Below are 18,437 nucleotides of genomic sequence, written 5' to 3' on the forward strand. Positions count from 1 at the left end.
TGGACCTATATTGTCCCATTTAGATTAAAAAAAAAAATTTTTTTTTTAATGTTTATTTATTTTTGAGAGAGACAGAGACAGAATGTGAGTGGGTTAGGGGCAGAGAGAGCGGGAGACACAGAATCCGAAGCAGGCTCCAGGCTCTGAGCTGTCAGCACAAGAGCCCGACACGGGGCTTGAACTCATGAGCTGTGAGATCATGACCTGAGCCAAAGTCGGACGCTCAACCAACTGAGCCACCCAGGCGCACCCCCCCACCCCCATTTAGATTTTTAAAAGTCACTTACCTTAATTAAAATTTCTATTTTTTTCTTTCATTGTTTTTTAAAGTTCCGGTCTTCAGCAATAGCAGTTTGCTTAATTTATTTTTCTTGCCCTTCCACAAGGTGGCAATGAAGCACCCCTCTGCTGTTACTGCCTGCAATCTGGACTTAGAAAACTTGATCACAGACTCAAACAGAAGCATTGCTACCCTGGCCATTACTACACTCCTCAAAACAGGGAGTGAGAGCAGTGTGGACAGGCTCATGAAACAGATATCTTCTTTTGTGTCTGAAATCTCAGACGAGTTCAAGGTAAAAGTTTAAATATGATTGTTTTCTCCCAGTCTCTGGCTTGCCTATTTCTTTTCTTAACAGTGTCTTATTATTATTATTTTTTTAATGCTTATTTATTTTTGAGACAGAGAGAGACAGCGCATGAGCGGGGGAGGGGCAGAGAGAGAGAGAGACACACACAGAATCCGAAGCAGGCTTCAGGCTCTGAGCTGTCAGTACAGAGCCCGATGCGGGGCTCAAACTCACAAACCGTGAGATCATGACCTGAGCCGAAGTTGGATGCTTAACTGACTCATCCATCCAGGCGCCCCTTCACAGTGTCTTTGGATGAGCAAAAGTGTTAAATTTTTCTGAAGTCTAATTTATTAATCTTTTTCTTTTACCGTTATTGTTTTGTCTACTTCCAAGCCTTAAAGATACTTTCTTGTTTTTTAAATGTTTTATGGTTTCAGCTTTTACATTTTGGCCTATGATCCAATTTGAATTAATATTTATGTATTGCATGTGATAAGTTCAGGTTTTTTCCATACTAATATCTAGTCATTCCAACATAATTTGTTGAAAAGAATTCTCTTTCCCCATTGGAATGCTTTGAGATCTTTGTCTGAAAAGCAGACAATTATATAATTGTAGGTATATATCTGGGCTCCTTAGAATATTCTGTTGATCTCTTTGTCAATCCTGTGTCATTACCAAACTGTATTGATTAATGTAGCTTTATGGTACCTCTTTAAGTGTCAAGTAGTATGTTCTTTCAATTTGCCCTTTTTTAATATTATAGGTCCTTGACATTTCCATATAAAATTTAGAGCTGGCTTATAATTTGTATAAAACAAAGTCAGTTAGGATTATGATTGGGGTTATGTTGAATCTATAAATAAATATGGGGAGAACTGACATCATAACCATATTCTTCCAGTTCATGAATATGGTATACCTCTGCCTTTATATAGGTCTTCTTTAATGTCTCTGAGTAATGTTTATTACCAATTACTCTATTGGTCTTGCTCATCTTTTGCTAAATTATAAATATTTTATGCTTTTTTTTCTATTAAAATTTCTGTTTTATTGTTTGCTAGTAGTATATAAAAATACTTTTTTTTTCTCATAACTTGGTATCCTTTCTGATACTGAAACCTTATTGGTTCTAGTAGTTGTTATGCATTCCTTAGGGTTGTCTATATAAATAATCATGTTATCTGTGAATAGAGACCGTTTTACTTCTTCATTTACAATCTAAAAGCCTTCCCTTTCTTTTTCTTCTTGCCTAATTAAAATGACTAGGACTTCCACTACAGTGTTGAATAGAACTGGTGAGAATGTGTCAGAGATGATCAAAAGAACAATAAAATAAATTTCAGTTAAAAGAATTAAAGTAGAAAGATGTTATTATTTCTTTCTTATTTAATTGTCAGCCAAGAAGTATAACTGGCTCTATTTACTCCCTTCTAGTATATATCTAGACTTTAAAAAAAAACAAATGTAGCCTGTATATTCAGGTGGACATTTTGAATCCTGGGGAACCTTGGGAGATTATGACGGTCATTTTGTAGTAGAGCTTACTGAATGAGCCTCCTGTGCTTAGACATTTAGGTTTCAGTCTTTTGCAATTACAAATAACTGCAGCGGATAACCTTGTGCGTATGTTTTCTCAAAATGTTGGAGGTGCATCTCAGGGTCACTTCCTAGAAGGTCACATGCTAGGTTGAAGGGTAAATCGACATGCAGTTTTGTGCAGAATGCTAAATTGCACCAGCAGTGTAATAGAGTGCCAGTTTCCCCATAGTCTCACCAGTAGAGTGGCTTGTATTTTGAAGTTTTGCCAACCTGATGGGTGAGAGAATGTATCTCAGTGTAGTTTTAATGAGTTTCTCTTATGAAGGAAGGTAAACATCTTTTTACATTTTTGAAGATCATTTAATAATTCTTTTTGAATATTGTTTGCTCATCTCTTTTCTCCATCTTCTTCTGTAGGAAGTTTGGTCTTTTATTTCCTCAGTTATTTCAGGTTTTTTATATAGTAGGGATATTAGCTCTTTATCTGTGAAATGTGATATTTTCTCCCCATTTGTCATTTGTCTTTGGACTTTTCTTCTGATGTCTTTCATATTTTATTTATGCGAAAGTTCGTTCTTTTTATGTAGTCAGATTTGTCCATCTTGTTGCATTTGACTTTTGGGGAATAGTTAGAAAGCCTTTCCCTTCAGATTATAGATTCTGATTGGGTGAATAAGGATTCATCTATGATTTCTTCAGTGTATATATAGTTTCATGTTTTACATTTAAATCTCTGATCCATTGGGTTTTATTATTACATACAGTATGAGAAATGGATCTAATCTTATCCTTTTTCTTTTTTTTTTTTTTTTATAAATATTTTTTTTTCAACGTTTATTTATTTTTGGGACAGAGAGAGACAGAGCATGAACGGGGGAGGGGCAGAGAGAGAGGGAGACACAGAATCGGAAACAGGCTCCAGGCTCTGAGCCATCAGCCCAGAGCCTGACGCGGGGCTCGAACTCACGGACCGTGAGATCGTGACGCTTAACCGACTGCGCCACCCAGGCGCCCCATAATCTTATCCTTTTTCAATGATTATTTCGTTGCTCTCCCTGCCTCCAAATTTTATTTAAAAGACGGGTCTTTGCCCCAGTGGTTTGAGACACCCCCTTTATCATATACGAAGTTTCCATACGTACGTGGGTCTATCTTTGGGCTTTCTGTTCTGTTTTGTTGTTCATTTAGTCATACATCAGTACCACACACTATTTTAAATATACGAGCTTGGGGCGCCTGGGTGGCACAGTCGGTTAAGCGTCTGACTTCAGCCAGGTCACGATCTCACGGTCCGGGAGTTCGAGCCCCGCGTCGGGCTCTGGGCTGATGGCTCAGAGCCTGGAGCCTGTTTCCGATTCTGTGTCTCCCTCTCTCTCTGCCCCTCCCCCGTTCATGCTCTGTCTCTCTCTGTCCCAAAAATAAATAAACGTTGAAAAAAAAAATTAAAAAAAAAAAAAATAAATAAATAAATATACGAGCTTTATAGGAAGGATTAATACCCCCTCTTTGGTTTTTTTTCTCTAGCTATTCTTACGTGTTTATTTTTCCTTGTGAATTTTAGTACTAACTTGTCTAGCTTCATGAAAAATCTCATTGACATTTTTATTGGGATCACATTGACTTTGTAAGTTAACGTAGGGGAGAACAGATATCATCTTGATGTTGTTGAGACATCCTATCCGAGAACAAGGGATATCTTTTAATTTGTTCAAGCGTACTGTTGTGCCTTAATATTTTATAGTATGTTTATGTTAGTTTTGAATGTTCTTAAAATGCTTTTCTGATATTGTCTGTTGTTGCTATTATACACGTTTGTATCCATTAGATCTCATTAGTTACGCATGTACATGTTCCCTTTGTGTAGTTCAAGATCTCTTCCAGCCTTAGAGATAATAGCTTCTCCCTCTAAAAGTAAAGGACAGGGGAGCCTAGTTGGCTCAGTTGGTTAAGGGTCCGACTTCAGCTTAGGTCATGATCTCATGGTTCATGGGTTCAAGCCCTACATCAGGCTCTGTGCTGACAGCTCAGAGCCTGTACCCTGCATCAGATTCTATGTCTCCCTCTCTCTCTGCCCCTCTCCCACTCATGCTCTCTCTCGCTCTGTCTCAAAAATAAATAAACATTAAAAAAAAAATAAAACTGGGTTGCCTGGGTGGCTCAGTGGGTGAAGCGTCTGACTTCGGCTCAGGTCATGATCTCACGGTTCGCGGGTTCGAGGCCCCCCCCCCAAGTCGGGCTCTGTGCTAACAGCTCAGGGCCTGGAGTCTGCTTCAGATTCTGTGTCTCCCTCTCTGTCTGTTCCTCCCTGGCTCGCACTGTGTGTGTGTGTGTGTGTGTGTGTGTGTGTGTGTGTGCGCGTGTGTCTCTCTCAAAAATAAGTAAACATTTAAAAATTAAAAAATTAAAAATTAAAAGGCAGGTTTCCACCTTTACCTAGAAGATACACCTAGTGCTTTCTCTAGAGCAAAAAGCAGGCATGCTCACTGTCCAGTATAATAAAGATGTAAAATATTTGAGTTCCATACCTCAGGGTTCTTCTCTAATGAGAGCTACCGTGGCCCTTTTCGCATTGCCCTCTGGGAATTGGGGCCGAGGATACTGCCCCCAGATGCTGATGCTCTAACTACTGCCATTGCTGTGAGTATTTAGCCGCCCATCTCTGATCCAGGAGTCCCGTGTTTTCTCTCCCAGCAATCCATGAAATTGCAGACTAACGTGTTAGCTTGCAAGTAGGGTAAAATTTCACACCCTACTTACTTCTCGACACTGGTCTTTAAAGTTAAGTTGTAACATTTTCCTAGAAACCATTTTGTGAACTAGTTCCTCAGTAACTCTTTCTTCTACGGAAATCGGTCTGTTGACGCTTTTTCTCTTCACTGTTGACTTTAAAATTTTTCTGGGCTTATGTGCTTGGAGCAAGGGGATGGGGGTCTCTTGAAAATTGTTGTTTATTTTCCTTTGAGCCCTCCTACCCGGTCCTTCACGGAGAAGAAGCCTTATTGCCATTTGAGGTAACTACAGCGCCTTCTTAGTTTGCAGCCAGTAAGAGGCAAAGTGTGCCTCGTAGCTAAAGCTGTAGAGACGAACATCCTTTCTGTGTTTTTCTACAGGTGGTGGTTGTACAGGCAATCAGTGCTCTCTGCCAGAAATACCCTCGAAAGCACAGCGTCATGATGACTTTCCTCTCCAACATGCTCCGAGATGATGTAGGTAGACAAGACACATTCTCATCATAGAAAGTTGCTCTCTCAAATTCTTACCGATTCCCATGAGATCCCATCCGTCGTTATTTAAAACAGCTTTATCCTCTCAGCATGCCTCCGAAATAGTGTGCTTAATTCTGGTCGCCGTCTTCTCATCACTAAACATGCTGTTGTTTTAGCACTGGGAGCCCAGACACTTTTGTTTCTTTCAGAAGGGAAAGGAAAGGAAATTTGAATATGATAAGCTTGAGCCTCGGAGTTAGAAGCATTTCTTCAAAAAGCGTCCTCCTCCTCCGAATGAATGGCAGTTTTCTCTTTTGCCAGGGAGGCTTTGAATATAAGCGAGCCATCGTGGACTGCATAATCAGCATTGTGGAAGAGAACCCCGAGGGTAAAGAAGCCGGTCTAGCCCACCTTTGTGAATTCATTGAGGACTGTGAGCACACTGTTCTGGCCACTAAGATTCTACACTTGTTGGGCAAAGAGGGCCCCAGAACGCCCGTCCCCTCCAAGTATATCCGCTTTATCTTTAATAGGGTCGTACTGGAGAACGAGGCTGTCAGAGCTGGTGAGTCATTGGAACGCTGGTACCGACGGGACTCCTAATCCTCTGAAATGCTTATTAACTCAGAGGGGGTGGTGATGAAATTGGAAAATGAAGTTGCAAGGTCTGAGTGAGGGTGGGGGCTTGGGACCTACTTGGGCCAGATAACGCAGCTCTTGGTTGGCGCTCGGTTTCCATCCGGATTTCTGCTGCTGGTTAGAGACAGATAACTCTTGACTTTCAGTATGATAGGAATGCTGTGATGGCATCAGGTGGTTTTTTTCAGACTTAGAGCCATTAGTATGAAGTGTGTGTGTGTGTGTGTATTTTTAAGTGACTTTTTCAAGAGATCTTAGGACATTTTTTTTTACTTCCTCCTCTCTAATCATTCCTTCCCCTGAGCATATGAACAGGTGAAAAGCTCTCCTATTAAAAATATAAACTGGGGCACCTGGGTGGCTCAGTCGGTTAAGAGTCCGACTTCAGCTCAGGTCATGATCTCGCGGTTCGTGAGTTCGAGCCCCTCGTCGGGCTCTGCGCTGACAGCTCAGAGCCTGGAGTCTGCTTCGGATTCTGTGTCTCCTTCTCTGTCTCTGTCCCTTTCCCGCTTGTTCTTGTTCTCTCTCCCTCAAAAAAATGAATAAATATTCCAGAAAATTTATAAAAAAATATATATATAAACCTTCCCCTGATGCACTGTTTCTTACTAGGTATTGACTATACCTCCCCTGTCAGGTAAACTTGAAGCAGCCGTTACTAACTGCCTCCGTGAATTTATTCCCCATTTTTTTCTTCAACGCACAATAAACTGGCTCTCTCCCTTAAAAGCCCTCCGAAGCTAATTTTTAAAATTACCGATAAGCTAGTTGGAAAATCAAGTTCTTACCTTTGTTCACCTCCTTCGGCCTGAATGAGTGGCTGAACACATCTTGAAACTCTCCGCTCGGTGTCCACGAGAGCCCGTGACTTCCGTCCCTCCCCGGTCTGATTTGTAAGGCTTCTCTTTCGTTCCTTAAAATGCTCGTTTCCCTTGGGGGTCTGTCTTACCAACTTAAAAATACACCCTCAAAAAATACACACTTGAGAATACACACACTTCGTACTAATGGCTATAACGCTGTCTTTTGTGGGGGTCCTTTTCCGAGCTCCACCGCTATGCCGTGGCATTGTGGTCCGGGTCTCTTTCCTGAACTTGTATGCCCCTGCCTAAGGCACTTCAGATGCAACCCAAATGGAAGTCCTCACCTTTACCATCCACTCAGCCGTGAAGACGGAAGCGTATTCTGCCGTTTTAGAAGCCCCATCGGCCCCCTGACAAAGTCACGTCAACTCCGCCACCTTAGCGTTTCTGCATTCTCTCTTTTCTGTTTCCCCAAGTGCTGGTGTAGGCCCTCCTCCATTTCAGATGCCCGCCTAGTCCGACCGCATGGTAGTCTCACAGGGGTCCAGTCTGTTCTCCACACTTGGCTTCCAAAATGGCCTTGGCGCACAGAGTCTGCTTACGAACAGCCAGTTCGTAATGCGCCCTGTTACAAATAACGCAGGTGTGCCCCGTATTCGATGTCCGGTCCTAAGAAGCGTGAGGCTCAAGCGTATCTGTTTCGTCGTGTCACTGCCTCCCCCTGCCTTGGATTTGTTCTCTCTGCCTGTGGCGCTCCTTCCCCGCCCTTTCCCTCCGGCTAACTTGACTTGTCCCCTCAAGTTTTAGCGCAGGTAGCAAGCGTCCATCCCTGGGTCACTTCTCCAGCAGTTCTGATTTAGGCTCCTCTCTCTCCCTTCTCACGTAGCATCCTGGATGTAGTTCTGCCGTGGACTTTACCACGTTGTCATTGTCTCTTTACTTACCTGTCTTCTCCACTAGAGTCCAACTCCCTGAGATCAGGGACTGTGTCTTTTCTCTTTCTACCCCCGGCACCACTCCCGACAAAAGTTAGGTAAGCAATAAATCTTTTCCTGAATGGAGTGAATTTAAAGTAGAGTTGCTTTTTATGCTTGGGGCTGGTTGGTTGGGTTAGAGCTTAATTACGTCACTGTGGTATACAGGGGGCTGTGGTCAGAGTGGAGGAAGGCCTATATATATATATATACATACATATATATACACATACATATATATATACATACATATATATGTATATGTGTATATATATGTATGTGTATGTATATGTATATATGTGTATATATGTATGTGTATATATATGTATACGTATATATACACATATATGTATATGTATGTATATATACATATATATACATACATATGCATATATGCGTATACATGCGTATACATATATATATGTATATATATATATATACACACACACACACACGATTCTTTTTTCTCCGTGCATAGAGAATTTTCCTATCCATAGCTGTCTTGGGCCTGCAGATTTCTAGTTAGGCTTAAATGGGTCAAAGAGATAAAATCAAGAAATACACAAATTAAGAGAGTTTATTCCCACTGAACACGGGGAAGCTTCTTTTTGTGGCTTTTGTTTTGTTTTTCGTTTTTTGAGTAATTACTGCGCAACCCTGAGAAACCAATACAGTATTTATGTTGTTCTGTTTTATGCTTCATTGTAGCTGCTGTGAGTGCTTTGGCTAAATTTGGGGCTCAAAATGAGAATCTTCTCCCAAGCATCCTTGTCCTCTTACAAAGGTAAGTATGTCTTTTTTTTTTTTTTTTTTAAGGACGCCATATGACTGAACAGACAATGCTTCATTGTACCATATCAAATGTTTCGTGGAGCCTAAGAGTAGAACTGATGGAATAAGTCAGGGGCGAATGGCATTTTTGTTATCTTTCTAGTAATTGTGTGTGCACACGTAGATTTGATTTTGACTTTCTCCCGTGGAGTTTGAGGAAGTGACTTAAATATATGTGCCTCAATTTGCAGAATAGGGGCCAACTTCAAAGTAATTCACTATGGAGAGTTGAAAAATCAGCTTTTCATGGTTTCCATGGTTCCCTACTTGATGAGGAAAAGATCTGCTTTAGCAAATACTCTGTGATTACATCTTATAATTGAAGCAGAAAAATTATAAGCTAAAGGCTGGCTGGTTGAAGTAAAACAAATTGCCATTTGAGTAGTAACAGTGGCTGGATTCTGAATCCTTTTTAGTATCCTTAGAAAGCATAATGGTCCCATCTCTTAATGATGAAGAAGTCTGAGTCTTTACCAGGGTCATGTGGCTGCATATTCAAGACTAGACTCCAACCTGCTATCTCATGTTTTTGTATTCTTCCTAATCATTTTAATGCCTGCTTATGTAGTGCTTCTGGTTCATAAAGACCCTATTTCTTTACCAGTTCAGGACAGTCTCCCAAATTTATGGAGATTGTAGGATCCACTGTTGGCTGTTGAGCTCTTTTCCAAAGGTAGTGTCGGATAGCCTGCTCTGTGTCGTTTGGGTATGGTGGGAAAGCAAGCTCTCAGAAAACTTGAGGGTGCTGTGACAGGCCTCTTCTGTGTCCCCTGGACAGGTGTATGATGGATACTGATGATGAGGTTCGGGACAGAGCTACTTTCTATCTGAATGTGCTACAGCAGAGGCAGATGTCACTGAATGCTACCTACATCTTCAACGGTCAGTGAGAGCCAGGAATGGAGACAAATACGTTTTTGGTCCCCAAATGGCATCTTGGAAGCATTATCTTGTGATCTGCATTAAGAGCCGACTTCACTAGGCACATGCTTGTCGTTTGTCTTTGCATGCGCTTCCATTTCTAGGGGAACCGAAAGTATGTAAGGGCCCGGAGAGCACTGCTTGTTGCTGGTTCTCCTTGAACTTCCTCTGGATTGGCTCTACCTTTTCCCTCTATGTTACGGTTGTTCCCACGTGGCTAAGTTGCTTTCTTTCCTGGAAGGTACTTCTAATTTGTTGGATATCTTGATGCTCTGCTCCCATGCTTCCTTGGGCAAAATTAGAAGGCAGTCTTATAAGACAGCTTCGTTTTTAACCATTTAAGTTATAAAGTCTGTGGCTTAATCCTTCTCTTTCTTCAGGAAGCTTAGATAAATACTACACATCTGGGCCTGTCTGGATCCTAGGATTGGCAAGGAGTTAGAATGCTGAGATTTCTATTTTGTAGGCCTCACTGTCTCTGTGCCGGGGATGGAGAAAGCCTTACACCAGTACACGTTGGAGCCTTCAGAAAAGCCCTTTGACATGAAATCCATTCCTCTTGCTATGGCTCCTGTCTTTGAACAGAAAGCAGGTAACGGGAACACTTTACTGTTAGTTTTCCTATGTGTGAGTGATTTTGCACCAGTGAAATATGCTGTTAGTATATTTTCGCAAAGACTTCTTTGATTTGTTTAATCGTCGCTCCTGAATCTTATGGAACTAACATGGATTTTTTTTTTTTTTAATGTTTATTTATTTAGAGAGCAGGGAGGGGCAGAGAGAGAGGGAAACAGAGAATCCCAAGGAGGCTCTGCACTGTCAGCACAGAGTCCCGACGTGGGGTTTGAACCCACGAACTAACTGTGAGATCATGACCTGAGCCAAAAATCAAGAATTGGAGGCCTAACCGACTGAGCCACCCAGGCGTCCCTGGGTGTGTTTTTTATTTTTTATTATTTTTTTTAATCTTTATTTTTGAGAGAGAGACAGAGGTGTGAGTGGGGGAGGGGCAGAGAGGGAGGGAGACAGAATCGGAAGCAGGCTCCAGGCTCTGAGCTGTCAGCACAGAGCCCGACACGGGGCCCGAACCCACGAACCGCGAGATCATGACCTGAGCCGAAGTCGGACGCCCAACCGACTGAGCCACCCAGGCGCCCCGGATGTATTTTTTTAATTAGGGTTTTTAAAAGTTTTTTCCTGGTTTTCTCATAGAGTATGAAACGTGACCCAGATTGAGTTTTTTCTTCTCTCGCTGCTAAGTGTTCCCGCGTGTGAAGTTCGTGGTCACTGCGTGTCTCAGGGCAGTGACTATGCTGCCAGCTGCCGTTTTTATTTTCTGAGATTGGGAAATTCTTAATTTTGCTACCGGAGGCTTGTTGTGAAAGAATGTATGGCACAAGCTCATAAAAAATATTCCCAAAGAATATCTCACTTTAAAACTCAAAAAAGAAAAGAGTTTAGTGGCTCGAGGTGAGGAGGAGAGAGATCTTCTAACCTTCCACATTCTCAGTTTTTCTATTAGGACACAACTCATCTTTCCGTCTTGGTCATGAGGTCTGTTGTATAAATTGCGCCTTTTAGTAGTTTGGGTTTTTTGGGACGTCCTGGTCCCTTTAAAGCAAATTCTGGATTTTTAGGGCCACTGATTATTTCACAAACTACATTCACTAAATACATTTCAATATGAGCATCTCTCTGAAAAGGGGGACAGAGAACCGACTGGTATAATTTAGGGAATAGCTCCTTGTACATCTGCTAGAAGTTTCTGTCTGCGTTTTTTAGCTTGACAGTGGGCGGGAGGCTCATTTGACTGTTCACATCTGTCTTTGCAGAAATCACACTCGTGGCTACCAAGCCAGAGAAGCTGGCTCCTTCCAGGCAAGACATTTTCCAAGGTATGATGACTTAATGGGTAGAAGTAATAGTCTCTCACCCCAGGCACGGTAAATATAATGAAGTCCACTACTTTTATTCAAGTTGATTAATTCTCAGCCCTGGAAACCTTTGTGCGAATCATTTATCGTCATGAGTGGCGGCTACCTGGAATCCCTGGGACTTTTCAATTTCCAACTGCTAAGTCACTAACTGGGAGAGTTGTTCTTACGAGGTGTCTTGGTTAATGGGGAACTCAAATTTTACAATACTAGGAATTTATTTATTTTTCTTTGTAGTAATTCAATAGATAAACTCTCATAAAAGGTGACTTCACTAACGCGCGGGGACATTCTAGGAGAGCCTTCCAACTGTTAGTGAAGCAGCGGCAACTTAAAACATTTGAGGCACCCAGAGGCATGTCTTTTCCTCTGTGACTTTCTTCTTTTTTTTTTTTTTTTTTTTTTCCTTGAAAGAACAATTGGCCGCTGTTCCCGAGTTTATGAATCTAGGACCCTTGTTCAAGTCTTCTGAGCCTGTTCAACTTACAGAAGCAGAGACAGAATATTTTGTTCGTTGTATCAAGCACATGTTTACCGATCACATCGTGTTCCAGGTGAGAGAAGGGCTATCCCGGTTCCCGCCCTGGCTCCGTGTGCTTTAGAGATGAGTATCGACTCCCCTTTGGTGTATGATTCTAGTTTATGATTATGATTTTACTGAGCAGTAACTTGGCCTCATTTCTGGGTTTTTTCCCTGACTCAGTAGCTGTAGAAATGCCTTCGTATGATGGTTAAAGTTTATTTATTTTTTATTTTTTTTATTTTTTTATTTTTTATTTTTTATTTATTTTTTTTTTCAATCTCAAAATCAATGACGGTTAAACTTTAAAAGGACGTAAAACCGAGATGTCTGAAGTAGCTGGCACAACATCAAGTATATAACCTATTAAAAAATAACCCTCATTTAACATCAGGGTAAATTAAGTGGCTTGTTCCAAGAACTTGGATTTCAGTTTGCTTCTTAGCTGTCAGACTTCTACCGTCTTGTTCCGTAGACCGCAGTCTCAGGACGAAGCAAAAAACTGATGAATAATACAAACAAAAAGAACTCAAGGCTGTCGTGTTGCCTCGAGAGAAGTCTTAGGAGGGGACCTGCAGGACAGTGTAGACAGGAAAGGGACAGTGGGCCCCAGAACAGAGTTGTGGATTATGGGTGGGAAGGAACAACTTGCTGGAAATCAGTTCTCCTCCACCATAGCTTTTCTGTCTGCTCACTTTTCAGTTTGAATGCACCAATACTCTCAATGACCAGCTGCTGGAGAAAGTGACAGTGCAGGTGGAACCATCAGATTCCTACGAAGTGCTGTGCTGCATCCCAGCCCCCAGCCTCCCTTATAACCAACCAGGAATATGTTACACTCTTGTTCGTTTGCCTGATGATGATTCGACAGCAGGTACTAACCCACAGAAGGGAGGAGATAAGGTTCAGAACGCAGGGCAACTTGAGCTCTTAAACGTCTGGGCAGATGTTTGGGGGTCAGGAATATGGTTCTCTTCCAGAATTACATGCAAGGACAATGATAGTATATTTATATTGATAAAATTAACTCCTGCAGAAATACCAATTTTATGACCAGGTCTCTAAGTAATACTTGCGGGACGTTTAAACTGAACGTATACGGCGGTGGCTCCGAAAGGAACCCGTGCTTTCTGTTGTAACAGTGTGACCACGAATGAGGGTTCGTGTACCTGGTGTCGCCTGTGAAGGATCGTAGCCTACTTCTCAAGATTTTTTTCGGGGGCCTCCTAAGGACTTTGTATTCAGTAGCTCCATGGCATTTTAAGATCATCGTTTCTGGGGGTCCTACAGCACAAGTCTGAGAGTAGGACTCATCCTGACGAGTGGCTTAGCCAGCCTCTGTATCTCCACATTTGGGAAGGGCACTGGAAGTCTCTCCTTGGCCCATATGCGCTCTTGAGGGAGGGGTGGGGAGACCTCTGAAGGAGAGCCAACGGCTAGGGCCAACAGGATGTACAAACTTGGGGTTTGAGGTCTTGTGACCGACCTCTCTGAATGAATGTCAAGTATTTATTGCACTTGATTTTCTTTTCCCGTTTTCCCACCTGAGCTCTTCTCGGATTCACTCCGACACTGTTACCCAGTTTTTACAGAAATAAGCACACCTATCGCATTGATGTTTTCAACAATTTTTATTACTAGTACAGGAAAAAACAATTTTTACTACCAGTACACGAAAAAACAATTTTTACTACCGGTACAGGAAAAAACAGAAGTTAACAAAATTAACAAATACTGGGGAAGTTACAGAGTTACAAGAAATCGTAAAAGTACTAGTAAATAGTTATCCCTGGTCATCATTCAGTTCCGTCTGGGGCTTAACCTGCCTTCTCTTAGCCCCTCTCCCAACTCCCTCTTCAGATGTTGGTTCTGGGAGCCCCTGCCCAATCTCCTCTGCGTCGGACGATAGACCAGGCTACTCACTCTAGCACGAGGTAGATTCAAGTTGGCACCGTTGCTGGGTCTGAATCCCAGGTGGTTCCCTCTGGCCCTAGTCGGACCTACACTTCTATCCTGCAACCACCCCGGATCCATAACCCCCTGGGTAGGAAGGCACTTTCTTATCTGGCCTTCAATATTTCTCCTTCAAGCATTAGACCATCTGGCTTTGACTTCTAATTACCTCCTTGATCCCTTTATGAAGTTCCTCTAGCTCCATCCCCTTCCGGCTTCACTTTCTCTCCTGGTCTGTTTCCCTCTGGTTACATTTGTCGAAAGTATGTCCACCAGCCACCAATGAAATGGGCTGTACTGTGCTCTTCAGTAAAGCTAGCTTTATTTTCCCTTGGTCCAAACCAGTATCTGGGCCCAGGCTTAACACAGCCCTGGGCTTCAGCCATCATCCTGGGAAACTGCACTGCATCATTGTTTTTTTTCCCCCCAATAGCCACCTCTCCTTTTCTCAAAAGTCCTCCCCTTATTGTACTTCTAAGGTTTCTGGTGTTTAAGGGATGCCATTACTTTGCAACTTAATTTTAAAGGGAAGCAAAATGCTGAACTCACTGAAGAACCAAGCCCTTCCCAGCTGAGAATGCGAGCTCCTCCCAATTCCCCAGGCTCACTTGGATAACTAAGTCAGGTGCCTCACACCCCAGGGAGTGGTCTTAACAGAATACAACAGATACAACTTTACAATATCAAAATACAGAAAACAACAATATTGAAAGTACAGAAATTACATTGTACAGGAGCAAACCACGATAAGAAAAAACATTTCTACCAAGAGAGGAAGTATCGGGAAGGTTTCCTTACCCCTCCTTTCTAAGGAGTTACTTTATTTTGAAAACACAGATCTTACAAATTAGCCCAGAGGTCTCAACCTTTGGTCTGCTGGCTATGGACTCTTTTGCTTGATGGTGTGTTAGTATTTTGTTCATAAAAATTTGGCACTTGGAGAGTTTTCTTTGTTCTATGTTAAACTTGGCAAAGGGTGTTCCGATTTGTGTTAAACTGTTTATAGTTATAAACTCTTGTCCTTGCGTCTTGGAGAAAAGAAATGGAGTTTTGTCTCGACAGTCGGACTTTTAAAATTTAATTGTTAGTAGTCGATTTTTAGTCGACCCATCGTATACCTGCTTAAAATCAAACTCCTTTCTATTCTTTAGTCTTGGTCAGAAACTCTAACATTTTTAACCTATGGCCAATTCAAAGTCTTTGCTGTGCAAAGAACAGAAGTGAAATACCAGGACATAGATGGTAATAAGAGTCTTTCACCACCACCACCACCACCCCGTTTTTGTTTTTTTTTTTGTTTTTTTTTTTTTTTTTTTTTTTTTTTTTTTTTTTTTTTTGCGTTTTCCCCATTGCAAATACTGTGAATTTTTCTAATCACCTGAAGATCTATATATTACTTCTACTTATTTCAAAAAGTATATTTTCCATACAATCACACACACACACACACACACACACACACACAAAGAAATTCTACAGACTGATTTTTTTCAACTTGAAAACTGTATATCATAATAGAAAGGAATATAGGTTTTGGGGAGAGACAGATTGGGATCTGGATCTGCTACATACGGACTGGGTAACTTGGACAAATTCTTAGATTTCCATAAGCTTGTTAGGATTGTCGTAAAGATGAAATGAAACTAAATAAGGTGATTAGCATGGTGCCAGACACATAGTAAACACTCAATAAACAGAAGCTGTTGTTGTTTCGGTCGTGGAACTATGCACTTTCTGCCTTTATCCTCTTTAAAATCAAGTCTTCCACAGTTCATAGGACATACCCTCTGACCTCCAGGAAGTGGTTCCCACGGTTATCTTGGTCTGTGCTATATCTTTAAACTTTCTCACTCCCCCTTACTTTATACGTGGGCAAAAAATCTAAACGCCATCTGATAAAATGTACTCGAGCCCAACATCAAGATGGTCCCGTAAATCCTCCCCTCAAACCACGGGCCGTTTGTGGGAAGCTGACCATTATCCCAGGTCTCTATTCAGTTAGTCCTACCGGTCTTCGGTCCTCCGGCCACTCCTCCTTTATGCAGACATGCTTAGAAAAGCCTTCAGGGCAGCGTTCTTTCTTCTCACCCTTTCCCATTCAGCAACTTGCTTTCCTCTGAAGGTTTATTGCACCCCGAGAGCACAGACTACGGGTATGTGCACCGTTCTAGGACTGTTTCCCCCACCCGACCTCTAGGATGCCCCCTGCCTGTTGAGCTTTTTGTTCCATTATGATTCACAACCACTGTGACCCCCTATATTGCTTTTATTATTGGACTGTCAGGCCTTGAGTGCATCATAGTTCTCGTCTCAAAGCATTTTCACTCATTTAAATAACTCACTTAAAAAGTCTTCAACAGAAGATACCCATCCGAAGATCCAGTTTAATAGTCCAGGTATAGGAGCCTCTTTTCTCTGTCATTAGGGACGCCGCCTCCCACATAACAATTCGTAACTGTGCTCGACTTGGTACCTGCACCTCCTTAACCTCCGTCTGCTCTTGAGCTACCGCAGGATTCCGATGGGCTCCTACCTCTTACGAATCTGTGGTCTCCATCCTATTACTTGGTGTTCGATGTCAATAATATAACTCCCGACACTATGAACAGTTGCAATTAAGTAAAATCTGCATCAGAGTTGTTCACTTTTACCCACCTCCGGCCACTCACAGGGATCCTTATTCACGGCCCCTCGGGAAACTTTGCCCTTTTCCAAGCTAAGCACATAATCTGTGTTTTTACTCAGATCTTTAAAAAGTAGGATAGGTCGAAATTAGTGTTCAACCACCATTTCCCTCTGCCTTGATCCCTGGAATCTGTATCCATCCAGCCTTAGAATCCATATTCCTCCAGTTTGACCCACGAGCTGGACCAACATTCCCAGTTTCAGATCTCCTCTCACCTGCCCCTCCTCCTTGTACCCACCCTGGCTTTCCTCAAACGCTGAAATTTCTAACACTCCCGCTGTGCGGCTTTCAACCCGTCTCCCCATCCTGTCCCTCGTCACACCGTGGTCAGGGTACAAACCTTTGTTGCTGCCGTTTTAAACGATAACCCCTCTCCACGATGCACCACAAAGGTGGCATATCCGCTCATTTCCTCTTTTCCCTCTTTTGACTGTAGGGAAAAGACCTCTGCTTGGTCGTAGCACTCAGGCCGGGTTCCACTCGGGAACTTCCTCCTTAACCTACTCTCATCACTCCAAATTCCTCTCATGACTTACTCGCACCTTCATATCTGGACACCAGAAGCACTGGAGGATGGCAGCCGGTGCCCTCCGTCCAGGCTTCACTTGCCAAACTTAGCTCTGGACGGCCGCGCATTCTCCCGAGTCGGCCAGCTTCCACGCGATTACGTGATAGTTTGCAGGCAGCCACCTGTTTCTCTACAACCATTTATGTTTCTGTATTTCTCCCAGTTCCCTTTATCCCATTAACTGTGATCAAGCTGACAGGCAGCACTGTGGATCATCACCACTATAATGTTGCCCAATAGTTGCGAGATTACTTAGTTAAGTCTACTGTCAGCTTAATTCCAATTTCATTTCAGCCACTTCTTTCCACTTTTCCTCCGCTCCCTTCCGTTGGAAAAACAGCGAACGTATACATGGCGCGTCGCCGTCTGTGGCGTTCACGGTTACCGGCGCCCAGTGCCGTCCTTTCAAAGTCCAAGGGACGGCACCGTACCGATGTGGCTTTATTCGGCTGTAAATATTCTGTAATATTCTACACTGTCACACAGTCACACAGCAGCACCTATGCATTCTTACATTCATTAGCGGGCTCCCACCATTGGGCCTTATGAGCACACGGGCCTCCCCTTTGGCCCCCAGACCTGCCGACATCCCCGCTGCTGGGAAGTTCTTCAGGGCGCGGTTCCGTTCTCCCCGATGCCCTTTTACCAAACCCGAGCCCCGCAGGCGGCCACAGGTTGTCTCCTCCTCCCCCGCTGCCTGCCGCTCTTCTCGTCCCGTTGACTCCCCTGACACAAATCCCATCCCACAACCACCTTCTCACGGCTGCTCTCCTGACCCCACTGTCTCTTTTACGCCGTGTGCAGCATCAGTGTGCTCAGAGACCCTCTGCTCCATCCACAGCGTCCCGTCCTTCTTCACCTACCACCTGCCGGGCACGTGAAGGGGTCACGGGTCTTTTCCGCCACATCTTCTTCCTCTTGACAGGACCTTTGTCCCAGTGTGCTGTACTGAATCCACCTGCTGCTGATGTCGCTGCTAACCCCTCTACGTTTCGGGTCGGCCACTTGGGCGGTCATTCCCTGGTCCTTTCTCTGACCTTTCATCTTCTCACCATGCCCTGCACTGACAGCGTTGTCCCCAACATTTCAAACGGGCCACCAGCTCTCCTGACTCCTCTCCTCTGGCCGCCTCCCCCCACCCCTGCTTCCTCGCAGGCTGTCCTCTTCCTCCTGGGGCCGGGGGTTGGTTCTTCAATACCTTGTCCACATTTGGGGGGCAGTTTCTGGATGCCTCTCGTCTGCTCCCTCCCCCGGGCCCTCTGCCATCCCTCTCGGCACAGGACATTCA

General features: G+C 43.2%; 1 protein-coding gene across 1 annotated transcript in view; it reads left to right on the forward strand.

Annotated features, from left to right (window-relative positions):
* The window catches only part of COPG2 (coat protein complex I subunit gamma 2), a 116,174-nt gene that overhangs the window by 58,220 nt on the left and 39,517 nt on the right, over window positions 1-18,437 (forward strand). Inside the window, exons 12-20 of the mRNA XM_040471944.1 lie at window positions 387-575; window positions 5,225-5,320; window positions 5,642-5,885; window positions 8,445-8,520; window positions 9,346-9,449; window positions 9,955-10,080; window positions 11,321-11,383; window positions 11,837-11,976; window positions 12,645-12,816. Of these exons, the coding sequence (XP_040327878.1) occupies window positions 387-575; window positions 5,225-5,320; window positions 5,642-5,885; window positions 8,445-8,520; window positions 9,346-9,449; window positions 9,955-10,080; window positions 11,321-11,383; window positions 11,837-11,976; window positions 12,645-12,816 (1,210 nt within the window). The remainder of the gene's footprint in view (window positions 1-386; window positions 576-5,224; window positions 5,321-5,641; window positions 5,886-8,444; window positions 8,521-9,345; window positions 9,450-9,954; window positions 10,081-11,320; window positions 11,384-11,836; window positions 11,977-12,644; window positions 12,817-18,437) is intronic.

Source organism: Herpailurus yagouaroundi, unplaced genomic scaffold, assembly GCF_014898765.1.
Source record: "Herpailurus yagouaroundi ecotype Mexico unplaced genomic scaffold, PumYag 100, whole genome shotgun sequence".
In the NCBI taxonomy this organism is placed as follows: domain Eukaryota; kingdom Metazoa; phylum Chordata; class Mammalia; order Carnivora; family Felidae; genus Herpailurus; species Herpailurus yagouaroundi.